Source organism: Mytilus edulis, unplaced genomic scaffold (genome assembly GCF_963676685.1).
Source record: "Mytilus edulis unplaced genomic scaffold, xbMytEdul2.2 SCAFFOLD_1886, whole genome shotgun sequence".
NCBI lineage: Eukaryota > Metazoa > Mollusca > Bivalvia > Mytilida > Mytilidae > Mytilus > Mytilus edulis.
In genome coordinates, this window is record NW_027268919.1 from 1 (window position 1) to 19,044 (window position 19,044).

The 19,044-nt window shown below is 35.3% G+C and overlaps 6 protein-coding genes across 6 annotated transcripts; all 6 read left to right on the top strand.

The window, feature by feature from the left end:
- Window positions 1–8: 8 nt before the first annotated feature.
- On the top strand, window positions 9–424 carry LOC139509084 (histone H1-beta, late embryonic-like). Its single transcript, XM_071296074.1, has one exon. The coding sequence runs from the start codon at window positions 26–28 to the stop codon at window positions 422–424; it is 399 nt and encodes a 132-aa protein (XP_071152175.1). The 5' UTR covers window positions 9–25.
- A 3,099-nt stretch (window positions 425–3,523) lies between these two features.
- Window positions 3,524–4,099, top strand: LOC139509080 (histone H1-delta-like). Its single transcript, XM_071296071.1, has one exon. It carries the CDS (start codon window positions 3,524–3,526, stop codon window positions 4,097–4,099), a length of 576 nt encoding a protein of 191 aa, XP_071152172.1.
- A 3,097-nt stretch (window positions 4,100–7,196) lies between these two features.
- LOC139509082 (histone H1-delta-like) lies at window positions 7,197–7,771 on the top strand. Its single transcript, XM_071296073.1, has 2 exons — window positions 7,197–7,409; window positions 7,532–7,771. Exons 1-2 carry the CDS (start codon window positions 7,197–7,199, stop codon window positions 7,769–7,771), a joined length of 453 nt encoding a protein of 150 aa, XP_071152174.1.
- A 3,096-nt stretch (window positions 7,772–10,867) lies between these two features.
- Window positions 10,868–11,524, top strand: LOC139509079 (histone H1-delta-like). Its single transcript, XM_071296070.1, has one exon. It carries the CDS (start codon window positions 10,868–10,870, stop codon window positions 11,441–11,443), a length of 576 nt encoding a protein of 191 aa, XP_071152171.1. The 3' UTR covers window positions 11,444–11,524.
- Window positions 11,525–14,542: 3,018 nt separating this feature from the next.
- Window positions 14,543–15,199, top strand: LOC139509081 (histone H1-delta-like). Its single transcript, XM_071296072.1, has one exon. The coding sequence runs from the start codon at window positions 14,543–14,545 to the stop codon at window positions 15,116–15,118; it is 576 nt and encodes a 191-aa protein (XP_071152173.1). The 3' UTR covers window positions 15,119–15,199.
- Window positions 15,200–18,221: 3,022 nt separating this feature from the next.
- On the top strand, window positions 18,222–18,797 carry LOC139509085 (histone H1-delta-like). The gene has a single exon (XM_071296075.1). It carries the CDS (start codon window positions 18,222–18,224, stop codon window positions 18,795–18,797), a length of 576 nt encoding a protein of 191 aa, XP_071152176.1.
- The last annotated feature ends 247 nt before the right edge of the window (window positions 18,798–19,044 follow it).

A 19,044-nucleotide genomic window follows, 5' to 3' on the forward strand; every position in this document is an offset into this window, starting at 1 on the left:
AAGGCAAGCAATTCTGAAGTACATCATGGCCAACTTCAACGTCGGAAAAGATGCCAAGTCAGTAAATGCTCATTTAAAACTTGCACTCAGAGCCGGAGTTAAGAACAACAGTTTGAAGCAGTCCAAGGGAACTGGAGCATCCGGATCTTTCAGAATTGGAGAGGCTAAAGTAGTTAAAAAGAAGCCAGCAAAGGCAAAGAAAGCAGCCAAACCTAAGGCCGCCAAGCCTAAGAAGGCAAAGAGCACACCCAAGAAGAAGAAGCCAGCAGCAAAGAAACCAGCTGGAGAAAAAAAGGCTGCCAAACCAAAGGCAAAAAAACCAGCAGCAAAGAAAGCAGCCAAGCCAAAGAAGCCAGCAGCCAAGTCACCAGCAAAAAAGAAGGCAGCCAAACCAAAAGCCAAGAAGACCCCAAAGAAGAAGTAAACTGTTCCAGACTTCAGTCTGCAGAGGCTATTCAGCCACCAAAAGCCTTTTAAGGGCTACCCAATTTATTCAAAAAGAATCTACAATTGTTGTACATTAGTTATCAAACTAAATCTAGCTGAGCCCTACCCTTTTCTTTACTTTTCTCTGAACTTTGCACTGGTCTCTGAAATATTTTTTGGGGTCACATTATTTCCATTGTTTGTTTTATTTCACTCCTTATGACTATACTATTTCTAACACCTAAGTATGCAGCTGGGTTTGTTTTTTTTTTTGGATATATTTTGTGTAGTTAGGCACCATTAAAGTTATATCAGTGTATTTTCACGCACTTATTTGAACTGAATATAACTTTTTCTATTCAGTTTTCGTTAGAGTGACAATCTACGAAAATAGGAAGTCATGCTAGGGTTTTATTGTGCTCTTTTTTTTAGGGGGAAGGGGGTCAAAATCACACAGCTAACCTTCAACCGAAAAATCATTTTGTCATTATGTGAGTTTTTCCATTTCTCTCTTCTTCTTCGTATTCAACTTGACTGACATTTTTTGTTGGACTTTTTCTACACGTAAGCAAAGTCAAAGGTTGGCTCTCTATTTCATATCAACTAGTCAATGGGGAGGTAACTCTAAAATTAAACTCAGTACTTTTTTTCAGTACTATATAAATAAACTGTTAAAATGTACATAATACAAAAGATGTATAACGTATCGTAAAAATCAGATTAGTAGCAAATGAATGCAGTGACGTTTGTCTGTTATTTATTTATTTTTTTATTTATTACTTGTCAAAATTACTACAATAATATTGTGTATTAAAAGTTAAAAGGAAACTCTAAGTATGGAGGTTTTTGTTCAACCTTTAACAGTTCTGCAATTATTTTGTCATTTTATTACCTGCGATTTATTATGCAAATTTCACTATTCTCTACCTTTCGAATTTCATCTTTGTTTTACTCGTGTATAAAATAAATGCACCTACTTGTTTCTATGTTTCTTTCAAATGGTTGTCCTGTGTTTTTTCTCTTCTTTTTTCTCTCTGTTATTTAGTGTGCGACGACTTGACTGTATCTTTGCTATGTCATTTTAATCTTTCCACAGCACGCGAGGTGAATAAACCCGAAACAATACAGTGACGTCACACGTGACTACTGTGATGAACAGAAACAAGGATGGATGGACGGACAGTGGTACAAAAAGTAAGAAAAAGTTATTTCTCTGATAAAAGGTATCGCGTGAATTGTAGGTTCACGGTATAGGTTTTTTCTCTCATTTTTGAAGATCATATATACAGTTGTCTATAATTGCTTACATCCACTTCCTTTGAACTATGGTGGATAGTTGTCTCATTGGACGTCCTACCACATCTCCTTATTTTCATATTGAAATGACAGCAACTTAACGACACACACAAACATAGCCTGCTAGTATATACGTACATGGGAGACTGAAAATTCTGTGCTTATTGGTAAATGATAAAAAAAAACATTAAAACTTTAAGGTATGCTATGACTAAGCTTTAAATATAAGGTAGATAGGGAGTAGGAAACACACATATTTTTTTTTTTTTATTTGGCCTTAATGAAGAAGAAAAGCACACACACAATATATTAGAACTTGTACTAACATCCATTAAACGCTATGCTAATATATGTCTTTAAAAGAGAACCATTATTTTATTTTAATTTATTTTTTCTTCGTTTCAATCTTGGTTTTTGATTCTTTTTACATTAAATCTGTTTTTACTGTTGCAATAGTTTACAAATATTTTTAGTCCAAATACAATTCATTGATAATATATCCCCCCTTTTTGTCCGGATATTTTTTTTTTTTTTTTTTGAAAAAGGGGGGGGGGGGCTGGAGGTTTAGTTAAATGCAGTGGGAAAATGTTTTGCCCAAAGTCCAATGGTTCACACTGATGTGTTTTTGTCCTTCTGTCTCTTTTTAATCGTCCGTGTCACGGGATGCTGCTTCACCCTTTACCGGTTCTGGTTTCACTTGCATAGCTTATATAGGTATAATGCATATGTATAGCCAGAGTCTTCACTGTGACACACATTCCCCTTTTTGAGGGGAAATAAATAACTTTTGTAATTGTCAATTAAGATACAAATGATATGTACCACTGTCGAATTATAAAACTACAAAAATCTTCGTGTTTTGTTTTTGTTTTGTTTGTATCGAAACTTTCAGGCGGCCAGGCCACTTTGAGCTCAGATCATCGGTTATTGATAATAAAATTAATGAAATATATTTTGCTGAAAAATATGGTATATTCGATAAGACATATTCGAGTTTTTGACTTGAAAGTGCGCAAATTGTACATGCAAATGGAAATAAAAGCGAAGACGCATCATACAGAACAGTTGTTCAGTGCCTCAGATCCACTGAATACAAAGTCGCTCTCTGAAAAGTTCCCAACGCTAGATTAAATAAAAAGATGTTTCAAATTCGTATTCTAGATATTGGGTTTGTTCATTCGACTCTTGAATGTTTGCGAAATTTCGCTCGGGTTGAATAAAAATGTTATTTGAAGTTTTAGTAAAAATCTGCAATTAAACAATGGCGCGTGAACTTTTTGTGTGTTTCCCTCTAGCTGGAAACAAACTTATTACGAGGAGGAACATGCTTCCAGTGAATAAAAACGGAAAGAAACCTAAAGAGAAATGATTTTTCTTCCTCTGTACAATTTTACGACGATAGAATATTTGTGTAATGAGAAAAACTCGTAAATTTTCTGTCAACATACCTGCGAAGACAATTCAGTCGGTTCTACTTTAACTATTAATATCTTTTTACTGTGTACATCGAAAAATACACAGTTTATCTAACATGCAAGATTAATGACTGTTGAGCAATTTGGTATGCTATATGTGAATGTTTTTGATAGAATTATACTATAAATTATCATAAAAGTCTTCGAAGAAGCACATAATCATTTTACCGAGATCGCGTAATGGATTTTACAAGTTATTTTTAAGGGTGTCTTCGTCGAGGTCCGCGTTCGTCTGTTATAAATAAACGAGGCCTGGAATGGCGTTATTTTCAAATCGTTATTCGTAGTATAAACTTCGTAAAGGATAATATTTTGAATCATTCAAAATGGCAGACGCAACAGCAGCACCAGCAGTAGCACCAGCTAAATCACCAAAGAAAAAGGCAGCAGCCAAGCCAAAGAAGCCTTCCGCACATCCTAAATACAGCGAGATGATTGGAAAAGCCATCGCCGCTTTGAAAGAACGTGGAGGTTCTTCAAGGCAAGCAATTCTGAAGTACATCATGGCCAACTTCAACGTCGGAAAAGATGCCAAGTCAGTAAATGCTCATTTAAAACTTGCACTCAGAGCCGGAGTTAAGAACAACAGTTTGAAGCAGTCCAAGGGAACTGGAGCATCCGGATCTTTCAGAATTGGAGAGGCTAAAGTAGTTAAAAAGAAGCCAGCAAAGGCAAAGAAAGCAGCCAAACCTAAGGCCGCCAAGCCTAAGAAGGCAAAGAGCACACCCAAGAAGAAGAAGCCAGCAGCAAAGAAACCAGCTGGAGAAAAAAAGGCTGCCAAACCAAAGGCAAAAAAACCAGCAGCAAAGAAAGCAGCCAAGCCAAAGAAGCCAGCAGCCAAGTCACCAGCAAAAAAGAAGGCAGCCAAACCAAAAGCCAAGAAGACCCCAAAGAAGAAGTAAACTGTCCAGACTTCAGTCTGCAGAGGCTATTCAGCCACCAAAAGCCCTTTTAAGGGCTACCCAATTTATTCAAAAAGAATCTACAATTGTTGTACATTAGTTATCAAACTAAATCTAGCTGAGCCCTACCCTTTTCTTTACTTTTCTCTGAACTTTGCACTGGTCTCTGAAATATTTTTTGGGGTCACATTATTTCCATTGTTTGTTTTATTTCACTCCTTATGACTATACTATTTCTAACACCTAAGTATGCAGCTGGGTTTGTTTTTTTTTTGGATATATTTTGTGTAGTTAGGCACCATTAAAGTTATATCAGTGTATTTTCACGCACTTATTTGAACTGAATATAACTTTTTCTATTCAGTTTTCGTTAGAGTGACAATCTACGAAAATAGGAAGTCATGCTAGGGTTTTATTGTGCTCTTTTTTTTAGGGGGAAGGGGGTCAAAATCACACAGCTAACCTTCAACCGAAAAATCATTTTTGTCATTATGTGAGTTTTTCCATTTCTCTCTTCTTCTTCGTATTCAACTTGACTGACATTTTTTGTTGGACTTTTTCTACACGTAAGCAAAGTCAAAGGTTGGCTCTCTATTTCATATCAACTAGTCAATGGGAGGTAACTCTAAAATTAAACTCAGTACTTTTTTTCAGTACTATATAAATAAACTGTTAAAATGTACATAATACAAAAGATGTATAACGTATCGTAAAAATCAGATTAGTAGCAAATGAATGCAGTGACGTTTGTCTGTTATTTATTTATTTTTTTATTTATTACTTGTCAAAATTACTACAATAATATTGTGTATTAAAAGTTAAAAGGAAAACTCTAAAGTATGGAGGTTTTTGTTCAACCTTTAACAGTTCTGCAATTATTTTGTCATTTTATTACCTGCGATTTATTATGCAAATTTCACTATTCTCTACCTTTCGAATTTCATCTTTGTTTTACTCGTGTATAAAATAAATGCACCTACTTGTTTCTATGTTTCTTTCAAATGGTTGTCCTGTGTTTTTTCTCTTCTTTTTTCTCTCTGTTATTTAGTGTGCGACGACTTGACTGTATCTTTGCTATGTCATTTTAATCTTTCCACAGCACGCGAGGTGAATAAACCCGAAACAATACAGTGACGTCACACGTGACTACTGTGATGAACAGAAACAAGGATGGATGGACGGACAGTGGTACAAAAAGTAAGAAAAAGTTATTTCTCTGATAAAAGGTATCGCGTGAATTGTAGGTTCACGGTATAGGTTTTTTCTCTCATTTTTGAAGATCATATATACAGTTGTCTATAATTGCTTACATCCACTTCCTTTGAACTATGGTGGATAGTTGTCTCATTGGACGTCCTACCACATCTCCTTATTTTCATATTGAAATGACAGCAACTTAACGACACACACAAACATAGCCTGCTAGTATATACGTACATGGGAGACTGAAAAATTCTGTGCTTATTGGTAAATGATAAAAAAAAACATTAAAACTTTAAGGTATGCTATGACTAAGCTTTAAATATAAGGTAGATAGGGAGTAGGAAACACACATATTTTTTTTTTTTATTTGGCCTTAATGAAGAAGAAAAGCACACACACAATATATTAGAACTTGTACTAACATCCATTAAACGCTATGCTAATATATGTCTTTAAAAGAGAACCATTATTTTATTTTAATTTATTTTTTCTTCGTTTCAATCTTGGTTTTTGATTCTTTTTACATTAAATCTGTTTTTACTGTTGCAATAGTTTACAAATATTTTTAGTCCAAATACAATTCATTGATAATATATCCCCCCTTTTTTGTCCGGATATTTTTTTTTTTTTTTTTGAAAAAGGGGGGGGGGCTGGAGGTTTAGTTAAATGCAGTGGAAAATGTTTTGCCCAAAGTCCAATGGTTCACACTGATGTGTTTTTGTCCTTCTGTCTCTTTTTAATCGTCCGTGTCACGGGATGCTGCTTCACCCTTTACCGGTTCTGGTTTCACTTGCATAGCTTATATAGGTATAATGCATATGTATAGCCAGAGTCTTCACTGTGACACACATTCCCCTTTTTGAGGGGAAATAAATAACTTTTGTAATTGTCAATTAAGATACAAATGATATGTACCACTGTCGAATTATAAAACTACAAAAATCTTCGTGTTTTGTTTTTGTTTTGTTTGTATCGAAACTTTCAGGCGGCCAGGCCACTTTGAGCTCAGATCATCGGTTATTGATAATAAAATTAATGAAATATATTTTGCTGAAAAATATGGTATATTCGATAAGACATATTCGAGTTTTTGACTTGAAAGTGCGCAAATTGTACATGCAAATGGAAATAAAAGCGAAGACGCATCATACAGAACAGTTGTTCAGTGCCTCAGATCCACTGAATACAAAGTCGCTCTCTGAAAAGTTCCCAACGCTAGATTAAATAAAAAGATGTTTCAAATTCGTATTCTAGATATTGGGTTTGTTCATTCGACTCTTGAATGTTTGCGAAATTTCGCTCGGGTTGAATAAAAATGTTATTTGAAGTTTTAGTAAAAATCTGCAATTAAACAATGGCGCGTGAACTTTTTGTGTGTTTCCCTCTAGCTGGAAACAAACTTATTACGAGGAGGAACATGCTTCCAGTGAATAAAAACGGAAAGAAACCTAAAGAGAAATGATTTTTCTTCCTCTGTACAATTTTACGACGATAGAATATTTGTGTAATGAGAAAAACTCGTAAATTTTCTGTCAACATACCTGCGAAGACAATTCAGTCGGTTCTACTTTAACTATTAATATCTTTTTACTGTGTACATCGAAAAATACACAGTTTATCTAACATGCAAGATTAATGACTGTTGAGCAATTTGGTATGCTATATGTGAATGTTTTTGATAGAATTATACTATAAATTATCATAAAAGTCTTCGAAGAAGCACATAATCATTTTACCGAGATCGCGTAATGGATTTTACAAGTTATTTTTAAGGGTGTCTTCGTCGAGGTCCGCGTTCGTCTGTTATAAATAAACGAGGCCTGGAATGGCGTTATTTTCAAATCGTTATTCGTAGTATAAACTTCGTAAAGGATAATATTTTGAATCATTCAAAATGGCAGACGCAACAGCAGCACCAGCAGTAGCACCAGCTAAATCACCAAAGAAAAAGGCAGCAGCCAAGCCAAAGAAGCCTTCCGCACATCCTAAATACAGCGAGATGATTGGAAAAGCCATCGCCGCTTTGAAAGAACGTGGAGGTTCTTCAAGGCAAGCAATTCTGAAGTACATCATGGCCAACTTCAACGTCGGAAAAGATGCCAAGTCAGTAAATGCTCATTTAAAACTTGCACTCAGAGCCGGAGTTAAGAACAACAGTTTGAAGCAGTCCAAGGGAACTGGAGCATCCGGATCTTTCAGAATTGGAGAGGCTAAAGTAGTTAAAAGAAGCCAGCAAAGGCAAAGAAAGCAGCCAAACCTAAGGCCGCCAAGCCTAAGAAGGCAAAGAGCACACCCAAGAAGAAGAAGCCAGCAGCAAAGAAACCAGCTGGAGAAAAAAAGGCTGCCAAACCAAAGGCAAAAAAACCAGCAGCAAAGAAAGCAGCCAAGCCAAAGAAGCCAGCAGCCAAGTCACCAGCAAAAAAGAAGGCAGCCAAACCAAAAGCCAAGAAGACCCCAAAGAAGAAGTAAACTGTTCCAGACTTCAGTCTGCAGAGGCTATTCAGCCACCAAAAGCCCTTTTAAGGGCTACCCAATTTATTCAAAAAGAATCTACAATTGTTGTACATTAGTTATCAAACTAAATCTAGCTGAGCCCTACCCTTTTCTTTACTTTTCTCTGAACTTTGCACTGGTCTCTGAAATATTTTTTGGGGTCACATTATTTCCATTGTTTGTTTTATTCACTCCTTATGACTATACTATTTCTAACACCTAAGTATGCAGCTGGGTTTGTTTTTTTTTTTGGATATATTTTGTGTAGTTAGGCACCATTAAAGTTATATCAGTGTATTTTCACGCACTTATTTGAACTGAATATAACTTTTTCTATTCAGTTTTCGTTAGAGTGACAATCTACGAAAATAGGAAGTCATGCTAGGGTTTTATTGTGCTCTTTTTTTAGGGGAAGGGGGTCAAAATCACACAGCTAACCTTCAACCGAAAAATCATTTTTGTCATTATGTGAGTTTTTCCATTTCTCTCTTCTTCTTCGTATTCAACTTGACTGACATTTTTTGTTGGACTTTTTCTACACGTAAGCAAAGTCAAAGGTTGGCTCTCTATTTCATATCAACTAGTCAATGGGGAGGTAACTCTAAAATTAAACTCAGTACTTTTTTTCAGTACTATATAAATAAACTGTTAAAATGTACATAATACAAAAGATGTATAACGTATCGTAAAAATCAGATTAGTAGCAAATGAATGCAGTGACGTTTGTCTGTTATTTATTTATTTTTTTATTTATTACTTGTCAAAATTACTACAATAATATTGTGTATTAAAAGTTAAAAGGAAACTCTAAAGTATGGAGGTTTTGTTCAACCTTTAACAGTTCTGCAATTATTTTGTCATTTTATTACCTGCGATTTATTATGCAAATTTCACTATTCTCTACCTTTCGAATTTCATCTTTGTTTTACTCGTGTATAAAATAAATGCACCTACTTGTTTCTATGTTTCTTTCAAATGGTTGTCCTGTGTTTTTCTCTTCTTTTTTCTCTCTGTTATTTAGTGTGCGACGACTTGACTGTATCTTTGCTATGTCATTTTAATCTTTCCACAGCACGCGAGGTGAATAAACCCGAAACAATACAGTGACGTCACACGTGACTACTGTGATGAACAGAAACAAGGATGGATGGACGGACAGTGGTACAAAAAGTAAGAAAAAGTTATTTCTCTGATAAAAGGTATCGCGTGAATTGTAGGTTCACGGTATAGGTTTTTTCTCTCATTTTTGAAGATCATATATACAGTTGTCTATAATTGCTTACATCCACTTCCTTTGAACTATGGTGGATAGTTGTCTCATTGGACGTCCTACCACATCTCCTTATTTTCATATTGAAATGACAGCAACTTAACGACACACACAAACATAGCCTGCTAGTATATACGTACATGGGAGACTGAAAAATTCTGTGCTTATTGGTAAATGATAAAAAAAAACATTAAAACTTTAAGGTATGCTATGACTAAGCTTTAAATATAAGGTAGATAGGGAGTAGGAAACACACATATTTTTTTTTTTTTATTTGGCCTTAATGAAGAAGAAAAGCACACACACAATATATTAGAACTTGTACTAACATCCATTAAACGCTATGCTAATATATGTCTTTAAAAGAGAACCATTATTTTATTTTAATTTATTTTTTCTTCGTTTCAATCTTGGTTTTTGATTCTTTTTACATTAAATCTGTTTTTACTGTTGCAATAGTTTACAAATATTTTTAGTCCAAATACAATTCATTGATAATATATCCCCCCTTTTTTGTCCGGATATTTTTTTTTTTTTTTTTGAAAAAGGGGGGGGGGGGCTGGAGGTTTAGTTAAATGCAGTGGGAAAATGTTTTGCCCAAAGTCCAATGGTTCACACTGATGTGTTTTTGTCCTTCTGTCTCTTTTTAATCGTCCGTGTCACGGGATGCTGCTTCACCCTTTACCGGTTCTGGTTTCACTTGCATAGCTTATATAGGTATAATGCATATGTATAGCCAGAGTCTTCACTGTGACACACATTCCCCTTTTTGAGGGGAAATAAATAACTTTTGTAATTGTCAATTAAGATACAAATGATATGTACCACTGTCGAATTATAAAACTACAAAAATCTTCGTGTTTTGTTTTGTTTTGTTTGTATCGAAACTTTCAGGCGGCCAGGCCACTTTGAGCTCAGATCATCGGTTATTGATAATAAAATTAATGAAATATATTTTGCTGAAAAATATGGTATATTCGATAAGACATATTCGAGTTTTTGACTTGAAAGTGCGCAAATTGTACATGCAAATGGAAATAAAAGCGAAGACGCATCATACAGAACAGTTGTTCAGTGCCTCAGATCCACTGAATACAAAGTCGCTCTCTGAAAAGTTCCCAACGCTAGATTAAATAAAAAGATGTTTCAAATTCGTATTCTAGATATTGGGTTTGTTCATTCGACTCTTGAATGTTTGCGAAATTTCGCTCGGGTTGAATAAAAATGTTATTTGAAGTTTTAGTAAAAATCTGCAATTAAACAATGGCGCGTGAACTTTTTGTGTGTTTCCCTCTAGCTGGAAACAAACTTATTACGAGGAGGAACATGCTTCCAGTGAATAAAAACGGAAAGAAACCTAAAGAGAAATGATTTTTCTTCCTCTGTACAATTTACGACGATAGAATATTTGTGTAATGAGAAAAACTCGTAAATTTTCTGTCAACATACCTGCGAAGACAATTCAGTCGGTTCTACTTTAACTATTAATATCTTTTTACTGTGTACATCGAAAAATACACAGTTTATCTAACATGCAAGATTAATGACTGTTGAGCAATTTGGTATGCTATATGTGAATGTTTTTGATAGAATTATACTATAAATTATCATAAAAGTCTTCGAAGAAGCACATAATCATTTTACCGAGATCGCGTAATGGATTTTACAAGTTATTTTTAAGGGTGTCTTCGTCGAGGTCCGCGTTCGTCTGTTATAAATAAACGAGGCCTGGAATGGCGTTATTTTCAAATCGTTATTCGTAGTATAAACTTCGTAAAGGATAATATTTTGAATCATTCAAAATGGCAGACGCAACAGCAGCACCAGCAGTAGCACCAGCTAAATCACCAAAGAAAAAGGCAGCAGCCAAGCCAAAGAAGCCTTCCGCACATCCTAAATACAGCGAGATGATTGGAAAAGCCATCGCCGCTTTGAAAGAACGTGGAGGTTCTTCAAGGCAAGCAATTCTGAAGTACATCATGGCCAACTTCAACGTCGGAAAAGATGCCAAGTCAGTAAATGCTCATTTAAAACTTGCACTCAGAGCCGGAGTTAAGAACAACAGTTTGAAGCAGTCCAAGGGAACTGGAGCATCCGGATCTTTCAGAATTGGAGAGGCTAAAGTAGTTAAAAAGAAGCCAGCAAAGGCAAAGAAAGCAGCCAAACCTAAGGCCGCCAAGCCTAAGAAGGCAAAGAGCACACCCAAGAAGAAGAAGCCAGCAGCAAAGAAACCAGCTGGAGAAAAAAAGGCTGCCAAACCAAAGGCAAAAAAACCAGCAGCAAAGAAAGCAGCCAAGCCAAAGAAGCCAGCAGCCAAGTCACCAGCAAAAAAGAAGGCAGCCAAACCAAAAGCCAAGAAGACCCCAAAGAAGAAGTAAACTGTTCCAGACTTCAGTCTGCAGAGGCTATTCAGCCACCAAAAGCCCTTTTAAGGGCTACCCAATTTATTCAAAAAGAATCTACAATTGTTGTACATTAGTTATCAAACTAAATCTAGCTGAGCCCTACCCTTTTCTTTACTTTTCTCTGAACTTTGCACTGGTCTCTGAAATATTTTTTGGGGTCACATTATTTCCATTGTTTGTTTTATTTCACTCCTTATGACTATACTATTTCTAACACCTAAGTATGCAGCTGGGTTTGTTTTTTTTTTTGGATATATTTTGTGTAGTTAGGCACCATTAAAGTTATATCAGTGTATTTTCACGCACTTATTTGAACTGAATATAACTTTTTCTATTCAGTTTTCGTTAGAGTGACAATCTACGAAAATAGGAAGTCATGCTAGGGTTTTATTGTGCTCTTTTTTTTAGGGGGAAGGGGGTCAAAATCACACAGCTAACCTTCAACCGAAAAATCATTTTTGTCATTATGTGAGTTTTTCCATTTCTCTCTTCTTCTTCGTATTCAACTTGACTGACATTTTTTGTTGGACTTTTTCTACACGTAAGCAAAGTCAAAGGTTGGCTCTCTATTTCATATCAACTAGTCAATGGGGAGGTAACTCTAAAATTAAACTCAGTACTTTTTTTCAGTACTATATAAATAAACTGTTAAAATGTACATAATACAAAAGATGTATAACGTATCGTAAAAATCAGATTAGTAGCAAATGAATGCAGTGACGTTTGTCTGTTATTTATTTATTTTTTTATTTATTACTTGTCAAAATTACTACAATAATATTGTGTATTAAAAGTTAAAAGGAAACTCTAAAGTATGGAGGTTTTTGTTCAACCTTTAACAGTTCTGCAATTATTTTGTCATTTTATTACCTGCGATTTATTATGCAAATTTCACTATTCTCTACCTTTCGAATTTCATCTTTGTTTTACTCGTGTATAAAATAAATGCACCTACTTGTTTCTATGTTTCTTTCAAATGGTTGTCCTGTGTTTTTCTCTTCTTTTTTCTCTCTGTTATTTAGTGTGCGACGACTTGACTGTATCTTTGCTATGTCATTTTAATCTTTCCACAGCACGCGAGGTGAATAAACCGAAACAATACAGTGACGTCACACGTGACTACTGTGATGAACAGAAACAAGGATGGATGGACGGACAGTGGTACAAAAAGTAAGAAAAAGTTATTTCTCTGATAAAAGGTATCGCGTGAATTGTAGGTTCACGGTATAGGTTTTTTCTCTCATTTTTGAAGATCATATATACAGTTGTCTATAATTGCTTACATCCACTTCCTTTGAACTATGGTGGATAGTTGTCTCATTGGACGTCCTACCACATCTCCTTATTTTCATATTGAAATGACAGCAACTTAACGACACACACAAACATAGCCTGCTAGTATATACGTACATGGGAGACTGAAAAATTCTGTGCTTATTGGTAAATGATAAAAAAAACATTAAAACTTTAAGGTATGCTATGACTAAGCTTTAAATATAAGGTAGATAGGGAGTAGGAAACACACATATTTTTTTTTTTTTATTTGGCCTTAATGAAGAAGAAAAGCACACACACAATATATTAGAACTTGTACTAACATCCATTAAACGCTATGCTAATATATGTCTTTAAAAGAGAACCATTATTTTATTTTAATTTATTTTTTCTTCGTTTCAATCTTGGTTTTTGATTCTTTTTACATTAAATCTGTTTTTACTGTTGCAATAGTTTACAAATATTTTTAGTCCAAATACAATTCATTGATAATATATCCCCCCTTTTTTGTCCGGATATTTTTTTTTTTTTTTTTTGAAAAAGGGGGGGGGGGCTGGAGGTTTAGTTAAATGCAGTGGGAAAATGTTTTGCCCAAAGTCCAATGGTTCACACTGATGTGTTTTTGTCCTTCTGTCTCTTTTTAATCGTCCGTGTCACGGGATGCTGCTTCACCCTTTACCGGTTCTGGTTTCACTTGCATAGCTTATATAGGTATAATGCATATGTATAGCCAGAGTCTTCACTGTGACACACATTCCCCTTTTTGAGGGGAAATAAATAACTTTTGTAATTGTCAATTAAGATACAAATGATATGTACCACTGTCGAATTATAAAACTACAAAAATCTTCGTGTTTTGTTTTTGTTTTGTTTGTATCGAAACTTTCAGGCGGCCAGGCCACTTTGAGCTCAGATCATCGGTTATTGATAATAAAATTAATGAAATATATTTTGCTGAAAAATATGGTATATTCGATAAGACATATTCGAGTTTTTGACTTGAAAGTGCGCAAATTGTACATGCAAATGGAAATAAAAGCGAAGACGCATCATACAGAACAGTTGTTCAGTGCCTCAGATCCACTGAATACAAAGTCGCTCTCTGAAAAGTTCCCAACGCTAGATTAAATAAAAAGATGTTTCAAATTCGTATTCTAGATATTGGGTTTGTTCATTCGACTCTTGAATGTTTGCGAAATTTCGCTCGGGTTGAATAAAAATGTTATTGAAGTTTTAGTAAAAATCTGCAATTAAACAATGGCGCGTGAACTTTTTGTGTGTTTCCCTCTAGCTGGAAACAAACTTATTACGAGGAGGAACATGCTTCCAGTGAATAAAAACGGAAAGAAACCTAAAGAGAAATGATTTTTCTTCCTCTGTACAATTTTACGACGATAGAATATTTGTGTAATGAGAAAAACTCGTAAATTTTCTGTCAACATACCTGCGAAGACAATTCAGTCGGTTCTACTTTAACTATTAATATCTTTTTACTGTGTACATCGAAAAATACACAGTTTATCTAACATGCAAGATTAATGACTGTTGAGCAATTTGGTATGCTATATGTGAATGTTTTTGATAGAATTATACTATAAATTATCATAAAAGTCTTCGAAGAAGCACATAATCATTTTACCGAGATCGCGTAATGGATTTTACAAGTTATTTTTAAGGGTGTCTTCGTCGAGGTCCGCGTTCGTCTGTTATAAATAAACGAGGCCTGGAATGGCGTTATTTTCAAATCGTTATTCGTAGTATAAACTTCGTAAAGGATAATATTTTGAATCATTCAAAATGGCAGACGCAACAGCAGCACCAGCAGTAGCACCAGCTAAATCACCAAAGAAAAAGGCAGCAGCCAAGCCAAAGAAGCCTTCCGCACATCCTAAATACAGCGAGATGATTGGAAAAGCCATCGCCGCTTTGAAAGAACGTGGAGGTTCTTCAAGGCAAGCAATTCTGAAGTACATCATGGCCAACTTCAACGTCGGAAAAGATGCCAAGTCAGTAAATGCTCATTTAAAACTTGCACTCAGAGCCGGAGTTAAGAACAACAGTTTGAAGCAGTCCAAGGGAACTGGAGCATCCGGATCTTTCAGAATTGGAGAGGCTAAAGTAGTTAAAAAGAAGCCAGCAAAGGCAAAGAAAGCAGCCAAACCTAAGGCCGCCAAGCCTAAGAAGGCAAAGAGCACACCCAAGAAGAAGAAGCCAGCAGCAAAGAAACCAGCTGGAGAAAAAAAGGCTGCCAAACCAAAGGCAAAAAAACCAGCAGCAAAGAAAGCAGCCAAGCCAAAGAAGCCAGCAGCCAAGTCACCAGCAAAAAAGAAGGCAGCCAAACCAAAAGCCAAGAAGACCCCAAAGAAGAAGTAAACTGTTCCAGACTTCAGTCTGCAGAGGCTATTCAGCCACCAAAAGCCCTTTTAAGGGCTACCCAATTTATTCAAAAAGAATCTACAATTGTTGTACATTAGTTATCAAACTAAATCTAGCTGAGCCCTACCCTTTTCTTTACTTTTCTCTGAACTTTGCACTGGTCTCTGAAATATTTTTTGGGGTCACATTATTTCCATTGTTTGTTTTATTTCACTCCTTATGACTATACTATTTCTAACACCTAAGTATGCAGCTGGGTTTGTTTTTTTTTTTGGATATATTTTGTGTAGTTAGGCACCATTAAAGTTATATCAGTGTATTTTCACGCACTTATTTGAACTGAATATAACTTTTTCTATTCAGTTTTCGTTAGAGTGACAATCTACGAAAATAGGAAGTCATGCTAGGGTTTTATTGTGCTCTTTTTTTTAGGGGGAAGGGGGTCAAAATCACACAGCTAACCTTCAACCGAAAAATCATTTTTGTCATTATGTGAGTTTTTCCATTTCTCTCTTCTTCTTCGTATTCAACTTGACTGACATTTTTTGTTGGACTTTTTCTACACGTAAGCAAAGTCAAAGGTTGGCTCTCTATTTCATATCAACTAGTCAATGGGGAGGTAACTCTAAAATTAAACTCAGTACTTTTTTTCAGTACTATATAAATAAACTGTTAAAATGTACATAATACAAAAGATGTATAACGTATCGTAAAAATCAGATTAGTAGCAAATGAATGCAGTGACGTTTGTCTGTTATTTATTTATTTTTTTATTTATTACTTGTCAAAATTACTACAATAATATTGTGTATTAAAAGTTAAAAGGAAACTCTAAAGTATGGAGGTTTTTGTTCAACCTTTAACAGTTCTGCAATTATTTTGTCATTTTATTACCTGCGATTTATTATGCAAATTTCACTATTCTCTACCTTTCGAATTTCATCTTTGTTTTACTCGTGTATAAAATAAATGCACCTACTTGTTTCTATGTTTCTTTCAAATGGTTGTCCTGTGTTTTTTCTCTTCTTTTTTCTCTCTGTTATTTAGTGTGCGACGACTTGACTGTATCTTTGCTATGTCATTTTAATCTTTCCACAGCACGCGAGGTGAATAAACCCGAAACAATACAGTGACGTCACACGTGACTACTGTGATGAACAGAAACAAGGATGGATGGACGGACAGTGGTACAAAAAGTAAGAAAAAGTTATTTCTCTGATAAAAGGTATCGCGTGAATTGTAGGTTCACGGTATAGGTTTTTTCTCTCATTTTTGAAGATCATATATACAGTTGTCTATAATTGCTTACATCCACTTCCTTTGAACTATGGTGGATAGTTGTCTCATTGGACGTCCTACCACATCTCCTTATTTTCATATTGAAATGACAGCAACTTAACGACACACACAAACATAGCCTGCTAGTATATACGTACATGGGAGACTGAAAAATTCTGTGCTTATTGGTAAATGATAAAAAAAAACATTAAAACTTTAAGGTATGCTATGACTAAGCTTTAAATATAAGGTAGATAGGGAGTAGGAAACACACATATTTTTTTTTTTTTATTTGGCCTTAATGAAGAAGAAAAGCACACACACAATATATTAGAACTTGTACTAACATCCATTAAACGCTATGCTAATATATGTCTTTAAAAGAGAACCATTATTTTATTTTAATTTATTTTTTCTTCGTTTCAATCTTGGTTTTTGATTCTTTTTACATTAAATCTGTTTTTACTGTTGCAATAGTTTACAAATATTTTTAGTCCAAATACAATTCATTGATAATATATCCCCCCTTTTTTGTCCGGATATTTTTTTTTTTTTTTTTGAAAAAGGGGGGGGGGGGCTGGAGGTTTAGTTAAATGCAGTGGGAAAATGTTTTGCCCAAAGTCCAATGGTTCACACTGATGTGTTTTTGTCCTTCTGTCTCTTTTAATCGTCCGTGTCACGGGATGCTGCTTCACCCTTTACCGGTTCTGGTTTCACCTTGCATAGCTTATATAGGTATAATGCATATGTATAGCCAGAGTCTTCACTGTGACACACATTCCCCTTTTTGAGGGGAAATAAATAACTTTTGTAATTGTCAATTAAGATACAAATGATATGTACCACTGTCGAATTATAAAACTACAAAAATCTTCGTGTTTTGTTTTTGTTTTGTTTGTATCGAAACTTTCAGGCGGCCAGGCCACTTTGAGCTCAGATCATCGGTTATTGATAATAAAATTAATGAAATATATTTTGCTGAAAAATATGGTATATTCGATAAGACATATTCGAGTTTTTGACTTGAAAGTGCGCAAATTGTACATGCAAATGGAAATAAAAGCGAAGACGCATCATACAGAACAGTTGTTCAGTGCCTCAGATCCACTGAATACAAAGTCGCTCTCTGAAAAGTTCCCAACGCTAGATTAAATAAAAAGATGTTTCAAATTCGTATTCTAGATATTGGGTTTGTTCATTCGACTCTTGAATGTTTGCGAAATTTCGCTCGGGTTGAATAAAAATGTTATTTGAAGTTTTAGTAAAAATCTGCAATTAAACAATGGCGCGTGAACTTTTTGTGTGTTTCCCTCTAGCTGGAAACAAACTTATTACGAGGAGGAACATGCTTCCAGTGAATAAAAACGGAAAGAAACCTAAAGAGAAATGATTTTTCTTCCTCTGTACAATTTTACGACGATAGAATATTTGTGTAATGAGAAAAACTCGTAAATTTTCTGTCAACATACCTGCGAAGACAATTCAGTCGGTTCTACTTTAACTATTAATATCTTTTTACTGTGTACATCGAAAAATACACAGTTTATCTAACATGCAAGATTAATGACTGTTGAGCAATTTGGTATGCTATATGTGAATGTTTTTGATAGAATTATACTATAAATTATCATAAAAGTCTTCGAAGAAGCACATAATCATTTTACCGAGATCGCGTAATGGATTTTACAAGTTATTTTTAAGGGTGTCTTCGTCGAGGTCCGCGTTCGTCTGTTATAAATAAACGAGGCCTGGAATGGCGTTATTTTCAAATCGTTATTCGTAGTATAAACTTCGTAAAGGATAATATTTTGAATCATTCAAAATGGCAGACGCAACAGCAGCACCAGCAGTAGCACCAGCTAAATCACCAAAGAAAAAGGCAGCAGCCAAGCCAAAGAAGCCTTCCGCACATCCTAAATACAGCGAGATGATTGGAAAAGCCATCGCCGCTTTGAAAGAACGTGGAGGTTCTTCAAGGCAAGCAATTCTGAAGTACATCATGGCCAACTTCAACGTCGGAAAAGATGCCAAGTCAGTAAATGCTCATTTAAAACTTGCACTCAGAGCCGGAGTTAAGAACAACAGTTTGAAGCAGTCCAAGGGAACTGGAGCATCCGGATCTTTCAGAATTGGAGAGGCTAAAGTAGTTAAAAAGAAGCCAGCAAAGGCAAAGAAAGCAGCCAAACCTAAGGCCGCCAAGCCTAAGAAGGCAAAGAGCACACCCAAGAAGAAGAAGCCAGCAGCAAAGAAACCAGCTGGAGAAAAAAAGGCTGCCAAACCAAAGGCAAAAAAACCAGCAGCAAAGAAAGCAGCCAAGCCAAAGAAGCCAGCAGCCAAGTCACCAGCAAAAAAGAAGGCAGCCAAACCAAAAGCCAAGAAGACCCCAAAGAAGAAGTAAACTGTTCCAGACTCAGTCTGCAGAGGCTATTCAGCCACCAAAAGCCCTTTTAAGGGCTACCCAATTTATTCAAAAAGAATCTACAATTGTTGTACATTAGTTATCAAACTAAATCTAGCTGAGCCCTACCCTTTTCTTTACTTTTCTCTGAACTTTGCACTGGTCTCTGAAATATTTTTTGGGGTCACATTATTTCCATTGTTTGTTTTATTTCACTCCTTATGACTATACTATTTCTAACACCTAA